Raw genomic sequence first — 21,259 nt, 5'->3', positions numbered from 1 at the left:
GGAACTGCACTGTACCTGGAAAAGAAAGTATCACCTGTCAGGGCAGGAGGAAATATTTGTGCCTCACAGTTCTTTCCAAAACAGAACGATAAAGCTCAGTTCATCTCTGTGCCTGCCCCAGGCTGATGCAGTCCTTCTGACTGCAGCAGGATAAGCAGACACAGCAGCATCACCACAGTGCAGTAACCATGGGAAGACTCTGCTCAGTGCAAAAACATTACTCTGGATAGGTAGAATTTTCCCTGGGTGGGTGTTTCATTCAGCAAGAGAGACGGGTGACCTCAGCCGCTGTGAGTCATCCTGCAGAGATGAGGGGGAAAGCACTGAAGACAAAACAAAATCCCAGACCTCTACGGATAACAGAGGAACAGGCAGAGTCTGGAATGGCAACCAGGGGAGGGACAGCAGATGGGCAGCAGTGTGGGGGGGGAGCTACTCCATCCCCAAAAGCCTAAGAGGCTGCAACAAAACCCAAGTCCCAAATCAAAACCCCACAAAAAGAGAGAATAAACTTTCCCCCAACCAATCACCACACTGAACTGTTGCTGAGCCCTTGCTCAGGAATAGCCTGTTTGCTGGGGCTGCAGTCCCAGGCACACTTTCCTGAGGGTAAGCTCCATGGGAGACAAAGGGGCTTACTTCTGAGTAGACAAGCACAGGCTGCTGCTCCGGAATGGCTTCTGCTCTATCCACCCACCCACCGTGTGAATGCACACATCGTCATTGGTTGCTTTGGGGGGGTTCCCCCTGTAAATGCCCCCGCACCCTGGAATATCAGATCGCTGGTATTCCAGCTGCCGGCTTCCAGTGGCGCCAGGAGGGCTCAAGGCGTGCGGGGAAGGGGAGGGGCAGAGGGGGTCTCGGCCACAGCAGCCAGAGGCAGGGCGGGGGTGTCGTGACCGGCAGCCCCCAGCCGGCCTCTCCACCGCCAGCGCTACTCTGTTGCTTCCCAGAGACAAATAAGGGGCTCCCTCCTCCTCCTCGCTGCTCCCCCTGCAGACCCCCGGCGCTGGGGCGGGAGCAGGCCGGGCTCGCGGCCGCGATGCTGGCAGCTGAGATCTCCCAGCCCCCTCGCACGCAGGCGGCGGCCTGTGGGGGGGCTGCGGACTCTTTCCCCGGCCAGGCAGCCCCCCGCGCCCCTCCCGCCCAGCGCGCCTGGTCTGGCGGAGGGAGACGGCGCGTTGTGCCGGTCTCCATGGCAGTGGGCTCGTGTGGGCGGAGTGGTCGGGGCTGCGGCGCGGCGCGGCTCGCTCTGAGGGAGCGCGAGCGCCTCCCCCGCCCCTCGCTCCCTCCCCTCCCCCTCCCTCCCGTGTGTTTGTGTCAGGCTGGTCGCGCGGCGGCGGCGGCTGCCCGGGGCGCCCGGCTCGGAGCGCGGGCGAGGGGAGGACCAGGCACAGGCAGCCTCGCGCTCACCGCCTCAGCCGCGCGGAGAGACGGGAGGCGCCCAGCCGTCGCCGGCTCCGGTCTCCGGGCATGGGCGACCCGTAGAGAGGCGCGGCTGCTGCGGCGGAGGGTCGGTGCGTGTCTCGGCGCCCGCCATGGCGCTGGTGGCGGTGGAGTCGCGGCCGGAGCTGGTGGGCAAGCGGTTCCTGTGCGTGGTGGGCGCGGGAGGCGAGGAGCCGCCGGAGAACGGACGTTGGCGAGCCGGCGTGATCCGCACCGTCTCCCACCGGGACTCGCGCAGCCCGGAGCTGTCGGTAAGAGGGGCTGAGGCCGTTCCCTGGGCGGCGAGAGGGACCGGGCGCCCCGCGGTGGGCAGCAGGGGAAGCTCCCTCGGGGGAGTGGATGCGGCTCCCGGGGGCCCGGACCGGGCGTCCCCCTCCCTCTGCGGGACTGCTCGCTGTGTGGGGGAGACGGCGGGAGGGCTGGAGGTGGGAGCAGGACACTCCCCCCTCCGCTCCTGGTAGGGGGAAGGCGGTGGGGGAGTCTGAACATGACACATCCGCTCCATTTCCCCCTCTCGAGGCCCCGGAGAGCGCGCAAGGGGCTGACGGTGGGCAGCGGCGGGAGGAAATCTCTCTCTTTCTCTCCTTCTCACCCGTTCGCATTCGCGGAGAAGGAAGCGCTGATTTCCCGTCCCTTTTTCTCCATGTTACTTACACACACACACAGAGACACACAAATAGAGACACACACAAATAGAGACACACAGAGTGATACACACACACACGGGGTGGAGGGAATGTCTGGTGTGGAATCAGGTCGACGTGGATCACTGAACGTAAAAACCATCCTCAGCACAGCAACAGCCACCGCCAACTGTTGGCGATCTGCAGAAGGGGAGTTTTGCGGAAAGGTGTGTGTGTTTGTAGCACAGACACACACCAGCCACTGCTGCTGACTCGCCTCCCTTCATATTAATGTGGGGAATTGTGTATGTGCCTCGCATATGTGATAAGGAAAGCGGCTACAAGGCGTTGACACACCGATTCATTTTCCTCTTGTGAAATAGGAGTTGGTTGTTTTTGGCCCCCCTTTCCCCCATTGTAAAACAGGCGCTGTCATCTGGCAAATCTGATGGCAGTGCTTTGCTTTTTTTTTTTTGTCCTAGGTTGAACATTTACAATATGTCTTCTCTTGTGGAATTTTTTTGCAAATGATTTCTGAAGTCATTGCTCTCTGTAAAACTTGTGTCTGGCTGCCAGTGTTTTCCTTATGGGTGTAGGAATGTACATGGAGAGAGAGAGAGAGAGAGAGAGAGAGAGAGAGAATATATTCTGTGGTGGGGGAAGAGCAGGAAATACTGACCTGGATTTCATTGGTTATGAATACATAATCTCTAAATGGCATTTTAGTGTCTTAAATACTTTACTCCCCTTTGTTATTTTAAATATTCCTTTCAGAATCTAATTATGTGGGTTATGTTACTATTAGTACAATCTGCATTGTGGACTGCAGTGTTTATAGAAACTTGTTCTTAGTCCATCCAATGGTCTCTAAATTGACTTTCTGATAGATCTGTGTAGGCCGTAGGCACTGTTAGGGACAAACTGTTCAATTTTTTCCCCTTAACAAATTAAATTAAAAAAGAAAGAAACTGACAGTGACTTTTACATATTTGCTTCAGTTCTTGATTTTGCAGCCCTAATGATGTGTGCCTCTTTGTCTTTAAAAAAGTATATGCTTTCATATGAGATCGTAATGTTTTCCCTTTCCATGTTGGCTTCAGATTCTGCAGAATATTTACACTTTAGTGCAGAAGTGTGTAATATATGTTTATAAATTATTTTAATTAGAAAGTAGCATATTGATCTGGGGAAAAAATTATTCCCCTCCCCCCCCCCCCACATTTACAAACCCTTAATCCAGCAGTTGAAGTCCAGGGGACAAATATAATAAAAATAGATGACAGAGATTTTATCATAATTTTACAAGGCTCCTTCTAGAAGGTATTGTTCTTAGTGTAAACTCATATAGCTCCAGTCTCTCAGTAGTACAATCTCTTTTCCCTGTGGGATGGATGGATGAAGGTTAGGCTTGTTGTAAGGGAATATGTATTTGCAAATGCAGTATTTTAAAACAAAAATTGAGGTAGTGTGTATTGGAAATGCTGAGAACTCCACCTTTAAAGAATGAAATAAAAAAATAAAAAGCAAAAAGTTAAAACCTTGGACTGTTGCTGTGGAAATGGGACTTTGCTGCTGTTCATCATTTAAGGGCACAATCCTAACCCCTTATGTCAGTGCTTTCCAGCACTGACATAAGGGCAGTGCAGCTCTGAGGTAAGGGAACAAACATTCCCTTACTTTGAGGAGGCCTCTGTGAGTGACACCCAACTGCAGGATGCAGCACATGTCCCATTGGCATTGATATGCCAGTGCTGGAAAGCACTGACATAAGGGGTTAGGATTGTGCCCTAAGGGCGCAATCCTAACCAACTTTTCTGCACTGACATAGCTGTGCCAGTGGGGCATGTGCTGCATCCTGCAGTTGGGGGGCAGTCACGGAGGCCTCCTCAAGGTATGGCAGTATTTGTTCCCTTACCTCAAAGTTGCATTACCCTTATGTCAGTGCTGGAATGTAGGTTAGGATTGTGCCCTCAGTCTGTTAAACTTGAGTGTTCCCACACTTGTACCATGTGGGCTGGGGGAAGTGCTCTCTCTTTAAAAAAAAATGTGAAAAAATAACCCATAAAAGGCACACAGTCGTACAGGCATGGTGTACTATAAATACTGTTGAATAGGTACTGATAACACTCATGCAGTCAAATTCCTCACATTAGTTATGGTTGTAGTGGATGTGCTAAACTGGGGAAAAAATCCTATTTTCTTGGAAACAAATACTGGAGTTCATGTGTTTGGAAAATGCGATATCCTTGTAACAGATGGCATTACCATGAGGGGAACAGTCTAGCTGCTTTGCAGCAAGCAAATAACTTAATTTGTTTGGAAAAGTACCCTCTGGAAATACTTGTAATGTTGGAATTCTATGTATGCTCATCTGGGAATAAACACCCTTCGGGACTTGTTTCTGAGTAAACATGCATAGGACCTGTCTGCCCAAATTGGGACTGTTCACAAATCAATAAAGTGCAAGGTTTAAAAAAAGCAGATAATTCAAAGTTCTGCAGTTTAGTAAGAGTAAACTGGCTGAAAAATGATTAGATTTTACATTTCCAAGTAATTGGAACAGCGATTACTGTTAAGAATCTTGTAGACACAGTTAATGTTCTTGAAAGAGCTCTATTTCAGTTTCTGGAATGTAGAAGGGAGTTTCTTGGTCATTGTTGGCTTCTCTACTGACTGCTGTTGTGGGTGGAGAATTTTTGATAATCCTTCTAGGCTTCCATTCTTAGGTTGTTTCTATGAATAGTTTCAACGTCTGTGGGTAATCTGTTGAGTGAAATTAGTTTTTTATTGCAAATAAATATATATGTATATATTTACTGGTAGTTCCTTTATGTAGGAGATGGATAGCGGTTGAGAAACTGTCTCAACTTGTCAATTTCACTCTATTCCATTGAAGCTACTAGCAAATCAAAATAATGAAAACCATCTGGGACAGTTATTCTAAAGCATTTACTGTGGACCATTCTTCTGATTTGCTTTATAGGTCACCACATTTTCTGTGTTATAGTTTCAAAACACCGTTTCAAATGTATTGTGGAACATTGTCAATCTAGAGTTTGAGTGTTAGTATTCCCTCTGAAAAATGAAAGATTTTCACTTCCTCCATTTTCTGGTATGTGTCAGTGGGACTCTGAAGTGGATGACCAAACCAGCTGGCAGTAATTATTCTGTTGCTGGCATCTGCTGTCTGAAAAATGAGTGTGTTGTCTTTGCGTTGCATACAGCTTTCTCTGATTTGGAAGCTTTGGTCAGCTTCAGTAGTATTACTAAAGTAGTAGTACTTCAGTAGTATTACTGAAGTAGTAGTAGTTCAGTTTGTATTATAAATTGTCCTGAAATTTTTTTGCAATTAAAGTATAGTATGCATGTATAATGGATAGTTAGCTAAATCCAGACATACTGTACTCTTTGAGCTTCAGGAGGGCATAGTACAGGAGGAATTTGTGCCAGAAGTTCAATTCAGAGCCTTTCAGATTAACTTAATATTTTCCTCTTGTCCTCCCTGGTCCCTCTTGGAGCCTAGAAACTGGAATTATGGAAGAGCATACCAAGGGATAAATCTTGGTGGGCCATATGCAGTTTGCAGGGCTCGTCTTGTCTAGTGTTTATCTTGGTGTAAACTGTAGCATAATACCTTGTTGCAAATACAAACAGTGGACACCCAGTTTCTTATGCCATGCAAATGGTGTCTGTTCTTTCTCCTTCCCAGATTAAGAGCTAATGACTTGTTCTGTGTGTTTCTTTCCCTGTCACAGGTGAATGACTTTTCACAAGCCTGGACTAATATGGCATACATCTGGTCAGGGTGTACATTTGCTTTGGAATTGGGACTGGGGGAAGAATGAAAATTCATGTTTGCTTTGGAATTGGGAGGGGGGGGGTGGAAATGAAAATTCTGCAGGGTTATCTTTTGTGTTACCTATAGTTACGAAATTGTTTTAAGGGAAGGCTGTTAATGTTAGACAAACTCTAGGAATACCTTTAGTTATATCAATGCAAGAAATGAAATTTTGATTTTTCTTAAGCAAAATGCGTTGCATAATGTGCTGAACTAATACATTAGCATCTGAACTCTGAACATTACATTAGCATCACAAGTGTCAACAAATGAGTGATTCCTGTTTAACTCCTTTGTTACTTATAGAGAGGGGCTAGGCTCCAGATAATATGCTTTAGGGGCAAGAGGTTTCTGCTTAAAACACGCATGTGATAGCTGTCAGAACTTTCAAGTAAACATAATTCTTTTAGTAATGAACTTTATAGTTTTGTCTGAGAAAACTCTGAAATAATTTTGCATCACTTAACTGGCTTCTCAATAGCTGCAAATGCAGTTTGTGAAGAATTTGATATTTAGCTCTTTGGGGGTCCATCTCGTACGCAACCAAAACCATATTTAGTGTCATATGGAGATTGTACATGATAACATGTGCACTAACTTTGGGAACCAGCTTCCAGTCTTCCAAAAGTGTGTATGTGCAGTAACAGACATATGTACAATTTTTCACGTATGATGTGCATCCAGATTTTTTAAATACTGTATATACATTGATAAAATGAGTCTGAAGTGGTGCTAAGTGGGTATCATCTGCTTCTGGCTTTCATCAAAAGAATATCTGAGGACACCCAAAGCCTGTTAACCAGTTCAGGTAATCAGTGAATTTTTGCTACCCTATAATCAGAAGAAACCATTTTTTGAGTGTATCTGGTATTCACTATCAAAAGGAAATTAGAATAAGGGCAATCTGGAATATTTATGGTGATGGCGGAATGTGATACACTGATAAATTTAGCTGGCCAATATGGTAGCATGTGAAGAAATGTCTAACCTTTCATCTCTTCTCAACAATAATGGAAACTGTTTCTCACAAATCTGGCACTGCTAGGCTCTTCTCAATACATTCTGAAATTGCTCCCATTGTATGTGTTGCTTGACATAAAATTTAAATGCAGAGTTTTTATGAATTTGGGAGAGTCTCGCAATTTTCAAGAGGCTGCTTTGCGTTCTTCTGAGTAGGCCGGCTGGTTTGCCAGGTGACCAGGGAATAGGACAGAAAATAGTATGGTAGAACCTAAGTTTTTAGAATGCTCCTTGAAGGTAGTAGCAATTGAGAATGGGCTGAGAACTTGAGAGGTGTAATGCATGTTGTTCTGTATTGTATATCACTTGGGCTGATAGCATTGGATCTGGGTCAAAGATTAGGCAATACAAAACTGTACCACGCCTCTTTCCATTTATATTGTTACATCATGATTTACTCAAATGGATGAGAGAAATCATGGTTTGATGCAAGAGGCTTGATTAGATGAACTCAGTCCTTCTGTTTACAGATGTTATATGCTGTTTTACTGAGTAGTGTCTCTTGCTTTCTTGTTATTCTTGCCAATTCCATCTTGCTTAGGGGTTTATAAGGCCCGTTTCTGCAGAATTTTTATTTTGCTTCCCCATGATTTTGGATATGTCCTTGGAAAATGGCTTGGATATCTTTGCTTTTCTGTGCAATTTGGGTTCATGTAAGATTCGAGCCCCCCAAAACAGAATTATGTAAACTGATACACACTATATAGCACTGGAGTACATGCTGATGTGTGCAAATGTATAATATTACTGGTGGTTCCACAGTTGCCATTCCATTTTGCAGCCTTAACTAGATGTGCAAACATGTATGTAGTAGTATATATGTAGTTTCAGGAGGTGTAAAAAGAAAAGCTTGTGTATGCAAACTGCTCTGCACAGTGTCAGTTCCAGGTACAAGAAGTTTCACTTATTTATATAGTGCATTATATGGGCAAAGCCTATACAGTACTTCAGTTCCTCTCAAGGTGGCTAGTTTTGGATGGGAATATGCATCTCTCAAGAGTAAAGCAGTACTGATAGGCATATGAACTTGAATGTGTATTTTGATACACATTCAGTGTTTTCCTCCCTCTCCACCTGTTTGTTAATTTGGCCACTGATTGATTTCCCCCTAACTTTTCCCCTAGCTGGAAACTACATTGGTTAGGGACAACTATATCCTTACCCCAAACTATCCTTAGGGGTAATTGTTGGCATGCATAGAACAAAATCAGCACTAGAAATTAAACCTTGTAGATTACTGCCATTGGTCATCTTGTCCCATATATGTTGTTTCAGTTTGATTTGCTGTCCTCATTTCATTTCTTTTGTAGAGACTATTTTGATATTTCTTCCTCTAGCTCCCTGCCCTCCCCCCCACCCCATTCTACCCCCACACTGCTTAGTATGGATCTTATCTTACCTTACCTTAGCATGGATCTTAGTGCACATACATTCCCTGAAGCCTGTCATTAACCAGTGGACTGTCAATATATGAACAAGTACCTTGTGGGGCCAACTGATGGTCCAGGAACAAACCAGAATGCTGGCCATCAGCTGGCACTGTGCAATGCCTGTTGGGGTGATATCTGGTTGCTAGAGCAGCCAATACTTTTAGCTGTGTGAGCAGTGGCGGGGTAGTTTTAGAGTGCTGTTATTGGGCTTTTTGGGGTGCCCTCACTCTCGGGCAGACCACCCAGGGATGATTGTATATGCGGTCCATCACTGCTTGGAACATTAACTACCACATACCTGTACTGCTCTCCTGACTGCAATATGCAATTTGTTGCTTAAAACAGTCAATATACCAGAGGACTGGAGGATAGTGTCTGTAACGCCAGTCTTTTTAGAAGGAGGGAGGAGGTATGTGGACAGTCTACAAGTAAGTTAGCCTAACATCTGTTCCAGATAAGATGGTGGAAAGCATAATCAAAGATAAAATCTTGGAATGTATAGCCTTGTTGAGAGAGAATCAGCATGTCTTCTGTAGGGGTAAGTCTTGCCTCACAAATCTTTTAGAGTTCTTTGAGCTGTGGATGTGGGTGAACCTGTTGATATGGTATATCTCGACTTTCCGAAGGTGTTTGGTGCAGTCCCTCACTGAAGGCTCCTGCTAAACTCAACAGTCAGGGAATAAGAAGGCAGGTCCTCTTAAGGTTAGAAACTGATTGAAGAACAAGAAGCAGAGAATGGGAGTACATGGGCAATTTTTCCAGTGGAGAGAGATGGTGAGCCCCAGGGGATCAATTTTTGAACCGGTGCTTTTCATCTTGTTCAGACAATTTGGAGATGGGATAAGCAACAAGGTAGCCAAGGCTGCGAATGACACCAAGCTTTTCCAGATGGTGAAATCTAAAATGGATTGTTAAGAGCTATTGAAGGATCTCTCCAAATTGGGGGAATGGCAACAAAATGGCAGTCTTCCAACAAAATTATTATTATTAACAGTATTTATATACCGCTTTTCAACTAAAAGTTCACAAAGTGGTTTACAGAGAAAAATCAAATAACTAAATGGCAGATGTACTTCAATGGAAGTAAGTGTAAGGGAGTGGTTCCCAAAATTGTGAGCCGTGGCTTCCTGAGGAGCAGTGGAATCCTTGCAAATAATGCACCATCTTATACAGTGTATAGGATTGTAGCCCTAATGGGGAGCCATAGCCATGGCCCAGTAGGTCAAGGGAGCTGCCAGTCAAAATTGTTTGGGAACAGCTGTTGTAAGGTGATGCATACTGAAGCAAGAAATCATAATTTCACATATATGCTGTTAAGTTCTGAGCTGTCTGAGATGAATCAGGAGAGAGATCTGGTGGACAACTTGATGGATGTGCCAACACAGTGTGCAGTGGCTATGAAGAAAACCACCTCAGGATAATTTAAAAAAGTATTGAGAATAAAATGACCCATATTATTATGCTGTTATATAAATCAGTGGTGTGGCCACATCTGGAGTATTATTTCCACTTGTGGTTGCCATATCTCAAAAAGGATAAATGGAACTGGTGAAGATGCAGAAGAGAGCAACCAAAATGATGAATGGACTGGGGCAGTTCCTCCTTTTCAGGGAAATGCTACAGCATTTGGGGCTGTTCAGTCTAGAAAGAAGGCTCCTGGGGGGGGAGGCATGAATGAGATGTATAAAATTGTGCATAGGATGGATAAAGTAGATAGAGGGAAGTTCTTTTTCCCTCTTGCACAGTATCAGAACCAGGGGTCATCCACTAAAATTGACTGGCTGAAAAATTTGATTAGACAAAAGATCAGTTATGCAGTGTTACTCATTGCATAACTAATCTGTGGAACTCCTTGCCTCAGGATGTTGAAATGGCACCTGGCCTTGATGTATTTAAAAGAGAGTTGGACAGTTTTGTGAGGGAAACATTCATCATAGGTTATAAGCTCTAATGACTTTGTGCAACCTTAGTGAAAAGGGTTTTAGAGGTAGCCTATCTAATGGCCAGATGCAAGAACTTTCAACAGGTATCATGTTGTCTTGTGCGCTCCCTGAGGTATCTGGTGGCTCACTATGAGATACAGGAAGCTGGACAAGATGGGTTTGATTTGATCCAGCAGGGCTCTTCTTATGTCCTTCATGCACAAAGAGCGGAGATTAGAAGCTTCTGTTTTTGGTTTGGTCTGGAACTGATCCTGGCTTAACTAACTTTGGTTTGAGCCCACTCACCACGCTTTCCCAAGTTCAGATTAAATAGGAAATGACAGTTGGTTACCAACTATGAAAGGAATCCTTATCTAATTCCCTTGTGTGTGAGTTGGCTGGTGTCTGTAACTATATCTGAACTGGCCTATTGGGGCAGATATGCCCCACCTCTTGCACTGGTATAATTTCTCTCCTTACCTTCTCTTTTCGTGAGGTGAAGAGGCAAATGTTAGCTCCTCACCTGGCCTCCCATTTTCCAGGCTGTACTTTTCTTTCAGTGTCTGCAATCCTATCCACACTTACCTGAGAGTAAGCCCCATTGACTATAATTGGATTTACTTCTGTGTAAACATGCATAGGCATGGGCTCTTTGTACGTGCCCCCATATCTACAGCGGGATCCATTGCAGGGATCCTTCTGCAGATATGGAAATCGTAGTACAGGGAACCCTGTCTCTGTGGCCCCCAAATTCCCATTAAACTTATTTAAATGCTTATCAAACTGAAAATGTTCCTGTTTTACAGGTTGCTATCAGCACACAAGCTTATAGTGCTTGCTGGCAGCCTGAATTCTTAAAAAGCTTAGATCGAGGTTAACATGAAGTGGAAGTTAACTGCTTCCTATTAACCTTGATGTAGCTTTTTCAAGTGCTCAGGCTGCCAGGAAGCAGCATGGATCACTATAAACTTGTATGCTTATAGCAACCTGTAAAGCAAGAACATTTTTGTTTCGGTAAGCATTTAAATAACATTAATGGGCATGGGGGCTCCTGGATTCGCAGGTATTCTAAACCATGGATACTGGATCTGTGGATATGGAACAGAGGGGGCCTGCCTGTATATGTTTTATTTCAAAAAGAGGTGGATTTGGCCCTGTGGATCAGGCTGTAGAAAAGAGTTAATCTCTGTACATTTTCTGTCCCCATCTGGAGAAACCAGATGTAGAGAAAGTTTGCTATTTTTAGCAGCACATTTTTCCTTTCATTTTTACTTCATACTATGGTACCTTTATGTCTCATTATGACTTTTTTTCCCATGGCCTTAATACAGTGGATCCACCTCATCTGTGGATGCTGGGGTTTGCTTTTAAAAGTGTGTTAAAAATCAAAATAAGTCAGAAAATAGCCCTTTCTACCATAGTACTGGAAAACTGTGCTATTTGCAGGGCAATCGATGGTGCCATGGAAGCCACTTTCAGTGACGTTCTGTGTCTTCCATGGAAGTCACTTCCACCCCACTTGCACTGGGGTGAACTGGCACCAAGGGAGAAGGTCATATGAACCAGAAATTATTGTTATTACAGTATTAAGAGTATTTATCTACATGTTTCAACCAAAAGTAGTTTTCAAAGTGGATGATACAGCAAAATAAATTCAGAAATGGTTCCCTGCCCCAAAGGGCCTGCAATCAAAATGGAGATGCAGAAGAGACACCAACAACAGCCACTGAAAAAGACACTGGTCTAGAAATTGCTTCTGGAGCACCATTGAGTGCCCTGCAGCCCTGCAAATAACATGGTTTTGCAGCACTATGTTAGGAAAGGCTATTTTCTGACTTTCTTTGGCTTTTTAAAAACACTTTTTAAAGTAGACCCCTGTATCTGCAGATCTTAGTATCTGTGGAGGGAGAGAGAACCAAACCCCGGCAGATACTGAGGGCTGATTGTACAGCAAGTCCTCACTTACTTTTTGTTTTAAGTAGTTTCATTATAAAGTTGATGAGGGGAAAAATTGATTCTTGGCTACAGCTAGATTCTTGTGTGTGTATTAAAAGTGGAGCAGGTGGTGGCTGACTGGTTGCTTTCATCTAACTGTGTGTAAACCAAACACCTTTCCGCTACCCAATTTGGCTGTTGAATTGATTATTGCAACTTCCATTATGGAATATATTATGAGTCAGTATTGAGGAACAAATTTCAAACACAATAAATGTGCAAAAACTAGACAATTCTTAAAATTTTTCTCTTCTTGATAGTAAAGTGTACCATTGCATGTAACTAACATATTGTTAAACATTTATAATCTACTACTACTGTTCCTGCTTTTGGTAGGAAACCCTAGCAACTACTGTTACCTCAGAGATTCTAGAATAGTTGCTCACAATTGCATCTTTAAGAGTTGGAACCTGCTGGTTTGAAATGGTACAGGCCAGATTTAGTAGTCTGTCTATCCTATAGCAAAGCTTTCGTGAAAAGATGTGTTTGTAGAGTTTGTAACTTCTATATTAAAGATAGCATTTTAAGATAGTTGTGGTACCCTAGAGAGTCTGCTCATTACAGTTTCACATAGGTAACAGATCATATCATTTTATCTATAAAACAGATAGGTATAAATACAGAAGATGGAATATTCTTGACGATAAACCAAACGGACATGACAAAGGCCTGAGGGAAAGAAGTTAGGGGAGGGAGATCTGAGGAGGAACTGATGGGAGATGGGTGAAAAGATCACACAGGGCACAATATATGCACTTAATCTGGATGTGTGACTATGTACAGACAGGGAGACTGAAGGTTTAATATACATACATGTTATAGAGAGCCATAATTGGTCTTTAGCCTTTATTTTGTGTATGTGCTATTCAAGGCATTACAGGGAATGTAATGCATATATAGTATGTAGACATATTGGGATTGTACATCTGAAGCGACTCTAAGGGCGCAATCCTAACCCCGTATGTCAGTGCTTTCCAGCACTGGCATAGCGGTACCAATGAGACACATGCTGCATCCTGCAGTTGGGTGTCACTCATGGAGGCCTCCTCAAAGTAAGGGAATGTTTGTTCCCTTGCTTTGGAGCTTCATTGCCAGTGCTTATGTCAGGGGTTGGGATTGTGCCCTAAGAAACAGAAGCATGCTGGAAGGAGATTCCTGAGTGGAAGACAAGTGGGGAGAGCATCAAACTGAAAAATGAAGGCCGAAGAGAGAGGAGGACAAGAGAGAGATCTTAAGAATAGAAGGGGCTATATACTATTGACAAGCAAAAGAACTTTGGGGGTTGGATAACTAGGTAGGAGTGCTGAAGAGGTAATAATGAGAGATGTGATTTTTCAGTGATAATGAAATAAAAACGTATAACACCATATTCTGCATTTCTCATTTTTGTTAAGAAAAAAAAAACCCAAATCTACTGAAACAGTAAATAATGGGCTGGACTGGGGTTGCATTGGTAATGACTGCGGCTGCATCTGCTGGCACTATACCACCTATATCACCTATCCAGTATACTTTTAAAGCAATTATAATTTATCAATTTATAAACATGTACCCTTGGAATAAAATGCATAATACCACCTTCTGCACTTTCCTTCTTGGGAAAAATGAAATCTGCAAAAAATTAAAAATATTTAAGAACATTTCTAGTAATAACAATTAGGTGCTCAACTGTATCTAGAAAAGAACCTTAGTTAGAAGTTCTAAACCAGTGTTTCTCAAAATTTGTCCGCTGTCCTACCACTTCAGATAGTCCACCTATTCAAAGTACAACTGGATGTAACTGACAGTGACATTATCATTCGTTACTTCTGGGTTGGAAGGCAAGATGCGATGTGACAAACACCTGTAAGAGGCTCAGGGTGCATGGGAGGGCTTTTTCGAGCATGGAAATGTGTGCTTTGGTGCTCTGCCTGCCAAGCCAAGCCTCTTTTTGCATTGTGTTCCTGGTCTACTGCTGGGCGGCAGGTGTCCAGGGGTCCTGTGAATACCTCTAGACCAGGGGTGTCCAAAGTTTTTGGCAGGAGGGCCACATCAGCTCTCTGACACTGTGTCAGGGGCCAGGGGGAAAAAGAATTAATTTACATTTAAAATTTGAATAAATTTACATAAGTTTACATAAATGAATATATTAAAGACGAACTTATATGAATGAATGAAGGTCTTGCAATAGCTCAAGGTCTATAAAAGGCCTTGCACAAAGCAAGGCTGGCCTTTCCTTTGCTGCCGCTACTGCATCACAGACGTGAAACAGAAAGAAGTGGAGGGAGCCCTCATGCCACAGCTCATGTGAGAGGTCAAACAGTCACCCTCATGCTGCATTGCGTTGGGCCAGTGCGGGCTCCAACAAAGCTCTGGCATGCCAGAGGCTCATTGGAGACTGGGGGCTTCCTGAGGGCCGCATTGAGAGGCCTCGAGGGCCGCATGTGGCCCCAGGGCTGGGGTTTGGGCACCCTTGCTCTAGACACAACCTCAAGTACTACTGGTGGTACCTGTACCACTGGTTGAGAAACACTATTTTAAACTGTGTTTGTTTTGTTTTAGTGGTGTGACATTACTGAAAATCTATTAAGATTATTTTTGAAAAGGAGCATTGAAGAAGGTACAAGGAGAACCCAATTTCATATTGATACTTAAATTTTTACATCACATTGTGCATTCTTGCTTGAGAATTGTATATGCATGTGACTATAGACTATAACCCCTTTGGTCTGGAGCAGTCTAAATAGGTCTTCTTTAAAATAAACCATCTATATTGTCCAGTGCAGATAAGAATTGTCCTTTTTCCTGTTGTTTAGGATGTAGAAATGTAAAAAGCACTGTCACTATGACTGACAGTTGCTAACCACTTAATTGTCCAGTGTAACTTTAAGGCAAAGAAAGGTTTTGTTTATATGCCATGGAGAGATTGCATTCTGTAACATAGCTCCACATAATGGAAGTGCCCCATTTCTCAAATTCAAAAATGTGGCCATCCAACATTCCATCCCATGTGGCTTGGATTGGCTTGCTCTTTTCAGGCATGCTTGCCTTTTTTATCAGAACTTCTTGTCTTAAGTTCTGATCCCTTATTTCTACGGGGCAACCTACCAATTTACTTTCAAACTTTTCTGTCTAAATATGTGTGCCAGATGTGGTCTGGAAGTGCCTTAAAATATTTGGGGCTGTGTTTGCCTATATGACTTGTGTCCAGAAGTTTGTAAAGATTCTCTTCACAAACAAAAGGCAATTCTGTTTGTGAAAGGGGGGAGTATTTGTGCCCATCTCCTTTTAATGCTGCAACCCTTTGTGCCCTGTGAAGACTTGTTCTGGGCAGTGGCATACCTTGGAGGGTCCAAGGGTCCTCATGACCCCAGGCGATTTGGCGATATCACCACCCCAGCGGTGCCACGTTGAGAGCCACTCATGCTCCTTGCCTCCCCCTGAAGGCATTCTAAGGGTTGGAGAGGTCATAAGCAACAGCATCAGCTTGTGGGATGACTTTGTGAGTGGTGGCACCTGCACTATGAAATTCCGTTCCCCTGGAAGTGAGGGTGGGATCCTCATTTATTTTCACTGCTGGTTGAAGGCCTGGTTTTTGTCAGGGCTTCATAGATGGTTTTTATAATTTTACTTTCTGTGTAGTTCTCTATTGTATTGACTGTTTCTATTACCTTTGATTTTGTGTGTATTTGTGTTTGATGCTTTTTGAAAGCTGCTTTGACTTACTGTTAAGGAGAGTGAAATTTTTTAAAATAACTAGTAAATCTGAAATTTAGCAATAATTGCTTCTTGTGTTTTGAAAAGATAGATACAAGTACCCCTACCCCTGTTCAGACTCTTTCTGTAAATGGTGTGCCTTGGGCCATTTGTATATTGAATTTCAAGGTTGTAGCTTGTCAGAAAACAATCTACAGGACCCCCCCCCCCGTATCTGCGGATTCACTTACCTGTGGATCGGGTCCGTGTCCCTCTCCTGCACTTCCCCTCTGGAGGCCCCTTATAAGGCATTAAAAACGTCACGTCCCGTTTCCAAAAGTCGCTTTTTTCGTTCTAGGAGTTAATCTGATTTTGGTAGCGGCCGCAGGCTGAGGTGTGCACCATATCCTGGGCTCAGAAGACCCTTCAGAGGCAAGAGGAGCAGAGTTCCCCTCACCTCCAGAGGGTTCGGGGCGTTTCCTGGTATGCAAAGTTTCACTTAACTGTGGGGGGTTCTGGAACAGAACCTCCATGGATACCACAGCGTGTCTGTATTTCATTGTCTCTACTAGCAAGTCAGTGACATTCAAACATTGTTTTATTTATATTTATTGTTTACTAAGGCAGTGTTTCTCAGACTTTGAGGGAGTTTTACTCCTTCAGTAAGTTCTTGCGAGGGAGGGGCTAGGGCAGTGACACAATCCCCAGGATCGCATCACTAAGGGGGGTGCTTCGGACTTACTGTGAATGATGTAGGGCTTCAGCAGGCTGTGAGAGGTGGGGGAGTGCTTTGCAGTCCTCCGCAGCGCTCCCCGACTCTTGGAATCTTCAGTAAAAGCAGGCGCAAAGCACTTCCATTTTGCTGGAGGTGCTTTGCGCCCACTTTTATTGCAGATTCCAAGAGTTGGGGAGTGCTATGGAGGGCTGCGCAGGGCTCCCCACACCTCCTGCAGCCTGCTGCACCCCTACAACTTTCACAGTAAGTTCAAAGCACTCCCCCTTGCCCACCTTAGGATCATGTCCCCATGATCATGTTGCTGCCTCCCTTCCCTTCCCCCATCCCTTAAAGGGACGGGGGAATTTGAGAACCATTGTACTAAGGCAGGGCTTTTCAAACTGGGGCATCGTGACGCCCCAGCTTGTGGGCCCTGGACCCTGCCCCCTTAAGATCCGCATCTACTTTCACTGCATCTACTTTCACTTTCACTGCTGCGGGGAGCCCTGCTGCAGGTCGTGCCGGGCTCCCCGCACCCCTGGGAGGCTGCAAGGGCTTGGGTATGTGTACCCAAGCCCCTGCAGCCCCACTGAGCGGCACGATCCCAGGGATCGCACCACTGCCTTCCCCCGCCCCTGCTGCCTTCCCCCACCCACCCATGCAAGAACTTAGTGGCTCTCAAACTCTCCCAGAGTTTGTACTAAGGTATTCATTTTTACAAGATTATTAACTATTACAGTGGTTCTCACACATTTAGCACCAGGACCCACCAGGACAGAATGAGAATCTGTCAGGACCCACCAGAAGTGATGTCATGACCGCAAGTGACATCATCAAGCAGGAAAATTTTTAACTATCCTAGGCTGTAATCCTACCCACACTTACCCAGGAGTAAGTTTCCTTTACTACCATTGTTAAAAGGATATACATAGTAGTTTGCTAAAAGTACAGGTCTATAACATTTCCCCAAATGCAGTCACATATCATGGTAGCATCAAGTCTAATATATTAAAAATAAAATATTGGCTTGAATGGGGACTCACCTGAAATTGTCTTGTGACCCACCTAGTGGGTCCCAACCCACAGTTTGAGAAACACTGGACTATTGGAATATATTGCTGAGAGATGGTGTGGCTTCCTGACACTTGCAGGTATTTCCGTGGTGGTGCATGTTAAACTTAAAGCAACAGCTCCCCTCTCCCACTTGAATTTGCCAGCTAAATAAAAAGTATAGCATCAGTTCTTCCTTTGCCAACAGAAAGTATTACTTATATTGTATTCCAGCCAGTGTGACTATAATATGAACCAAAGTCATGATGTAAAATATGAATAGAGGTTTCTGCAGGTCACACCATTAAATATTTGGGTTCAGTTCCAAATCAGGTTTTTCAGTTTTCTATCTGTACGTTCAGATACTACCTAACTTTATGTTTGGTAACTAATTGAAGTTTCAGGTAACTGAAATTAATGTTGCTGTTCTTATGCTACTTGGGGCTAACTTCATCATATGGCACCCTTGGGCAAATACTGGGATCTCTGCTGCTGGGAGAGCCTGCTATTTCTGACGCCTGCCCTGCTATTGGGTCCTATGATGCTATCCTAGTGATACTATGTTAGGAGCCAAAATGTTGTGGGTGAATTAAAATGATGCTTCCAGGCATGCTGGTACTGAGAGGAGTTCCATCAATGCCTGGTAACTAGCAGAGGACCCCCTCCCCCCATGTAGTGGGCCCTGGTGGGCTTGCTAGATGGTGGGGGCAGCAACAGTGATAATGAGGAGCAATACTCCTCTTGGCATTGGTACATGTGGGGGTGGCATTTTGGTTTCACCAGCATAGCGTCGCTAGGAACAATTTAGGGGAACCCAGTAGTAGTACAGGTATTGACAGTGGTGGGCCTGCAAGCAGTGCTATATCAAGGTTTTGGACATTGTGAGGGACTTAAAATGGAACCTCCAGCTGTGTCAGTACTGAGTAGTACTGTTTTCATCATTGTGGCTGCCACAGCAGAATAACAGTAGCAGCTTCCACCCTCAGTTGTTACCCTGAAGTAAATCTGTAGGGGTGTACCCTAATGGAGGGCCAAGACATAGAAGGCCAGTTTGTCAGTCTTGGAAGGCCAGCAGTGTGCCATTGTGGTAATTCTTTTGAAGGAAGATATTAAGGAGGAACTGTGAACTACAGTATATGCAGTATGCAAAGCAAACAGCTTCTGCATCATGAAACTGCAAGCCTAATAACGGATCATGCAAGTAATATGTAATTTGATTTTGGGAGGAAAAACTTCTTGACTAGAAGGAAAAGCTTTTAGGCCAGCTGCCCAGGGAAAGACCTAAGGAAAAGTGTCAAAATGGTTGAAAAATTGATTTTTTTTAAAATCTGCTTTAAACTGATTGATAAAATAATCAAAATGGTGAATATTATTATTAAGAATATTTATATACCACTTAAAAAAAAAAAGTAGTTCATGATGTGGTTTACATAACTCAGCAAATAAATTAATGGTTCCTTGTTCCCAAAGAGCTCACAAACTAAAAAGAGATACCAAAGAGGCAACAGCAACTCGAGCAGATACCATGGTGAGGTGAAATGGGATAGTTCCCTATAGACTGAGTGATTGGGCACAACAAACTGGCAATTATGATTCAGTGTCAATAAGTATATATATTCGGGCAAAAAAATCTCCAACTTATACACTGAGGGGGGCTGAGCAAACTAGGAAGGAGAACTTGGTGTTGTGGTGGATAACTCAATGAAAACAATCCAGCATGTGACAGCTGTGAAAAAGGCAAAATTCTAAGCTGTGGGTCATTAAGAAAGGCAATGAAAATAAAACTGGTAATATTGCTCTTACACAAATCTGTGATGAGGCTGTGTTTGGAATACTGTGTCTGGACCTGATTGCTACACCTTTAGAAGAATATTGTAGAGCCAGAAAAAGCACAAAAGAGGGCAAAAGAGGGCAATCAAATTAATCACAGTACTGGAGCACTTTCCCTTTGAGGAAAGAAATCAGTGTTTGGGGCTTTTTTTGGCTTAGAAAAAAGACACCTGTAAAGAGATTCCAGACAAACAAAAGGAAGTACTTCACACAGCACATTATTAATCTGTGAAATAAAGAGTGTCAAGGTTGGATATAGTATGGAAAGAGTAAATGAAGAGAGGTTCTCCTCCCTTGCTCACATCACTGTAACCAGGGGTCATCCAATGAAACTGATTGGTGAGAGATTCCAGACAAACAAAAGGAAGTACTTCACACAGCACATTATTAATCTGTGAAATTCACTACCTCAACGTGCAGTGTTAGTCTTGAGCTTAGAGTGAAATTCACTACCTCAGTGTGCAGTGTTAGTCTTGAGCTTTGAAGGGTTTTAAAAGAGAATGAATGTGTCGACGGAAGTCAAGTCTGTCTCTGGTTACTAGTCATGCTATCTACAGAATCAAAGGCATTGTGCTTCTGAATCCTAGGTGCAGGGTAGCAGTAACAAGAGAGTAGTATGCTGTCATCTCTAGTTTATGGGCTACCAAGAGACAACTGGTAGGTCAAAGTAGGAAACAGGTTACTGGATGCCTTGATCTGTTCCAGCAGTGCTTTTCTTACATGGTCTTTAAACCATGGATAACTTCAACTAAATCATCTTTACTTAGAAGGATCATACATGGAAAACCAATTAAAGTTCATACAAGGTTTTGTGCCATAGAAACCACTTGGGAAGACTGGGTCTAGTAGCACTTTGGGGTCTAGTAGCACTTTCAGGCTGCAAACCTGTTTCTTAAATGGAAGTGTGATCCCATCAGGCAGCCCAATCCTGAGCTGCCCAGTGTGTGAGGCTGCCACGGCACCCAGCACACCCTGGGCAGCCGCCACCACCTCCTCGGGGGAAAGGAACTTGCATAGAATCAGAGAGTCCTTTGTAGGACTGCGCGGTCCGAAATGGGGCTCAGGATCTGGTACAGCTGAGCTCCACTGGTCCTGCTCTCCTCCTGCCCCACTCCCTCCCCACTACGGCAATGTGTGCCAACGGTAAGCTGGCGCACACAGGCTCTGGTTCAGCTCCTAAAACTGGCACAACTTTACCTCCTTGGTCAGTTTAAACATGCAATTGAACTTCAGGCTCATACTAAATGTGCAAAAACCTATTTGAAAATGGGTATTTTCCGTGGAATAAGTTCACATTTGGATGCAAACCCAGATGTGTTTTTTTTATCCCTGAGACACCCATGAGTTTTTTGCCATGGAATATCCAGGTACCACTTTCCCATTTTTTCATCTCTTAGCCCAGTAATTCTCAAACTTTTTAGCACCAGGACCCACTTTTTAGAATTGCAATCTTATCAGGACCCACTGGAAGTGACATCATGACTGGAAGTGACATCATCAATTTAGGCTTCAAACCTAAGCCACAGTCAGCCCAAGGTCCCATTACAGGTTGCGCCTCATTATCCACTGTGGTTCTGATCCAGCACTCTCTGTGTATTAAAAAAAAATCAAATCAAAACCAAATTGTGGAAAAATGACTTTTAAGACCCACTTCCAGGTTTCTTGCTCCTCTTGTTGCTCCAGAATGCATTGGTATAGACACTATACCACATTCA

General features: G+C 44.0%; 1 protein-coding gene across 1 annotated transcript in view; it reads left to right on the top strand.

The window, feature by feature from the left end:
- The first annotated feature begins 1,460 nt into the window (after positions 1-1,460).
- JMJD1C (jumonji domain containing 1C) overlaps positions 1,461-21,259 on the top strand; it is a 179,283-nt gene continuing 159,484 nt past the window's right edge. Inside the window, exon 1 of the mRNA XM_066619792.1 lies at positions 1,461-1,697. Within this exon, the coding sequence (XP_066475889.1) occupies positions 1,539-1,697 (159 nt within the window). The 5' untranslated portion in view covers positions 1,461-1,538. The remainder of the gene's footprint in view (positions 1,698-21,259) is intronic.

The sequence above is a fragment of the Tiliqua scincoides genome, chromosome 3, assembly GCF_035046505.1.
Source record: "Tiliqua scincoides isolate rTilSci1 chromosome 3, rTilSci1.hap2, whole genome shotgun sequence".
Classification (NCBI taxonomy): Eukaryota; Metazoa; Chordata; class Lepidosauria; order Squamata; family Scincidae; genus Tiliqua; species Tiliqua scincoides.
Note: the sequence above shows the minus strand (reverse complement) of the source record. Positions and strands in the feature narration are given on the sequence as shown.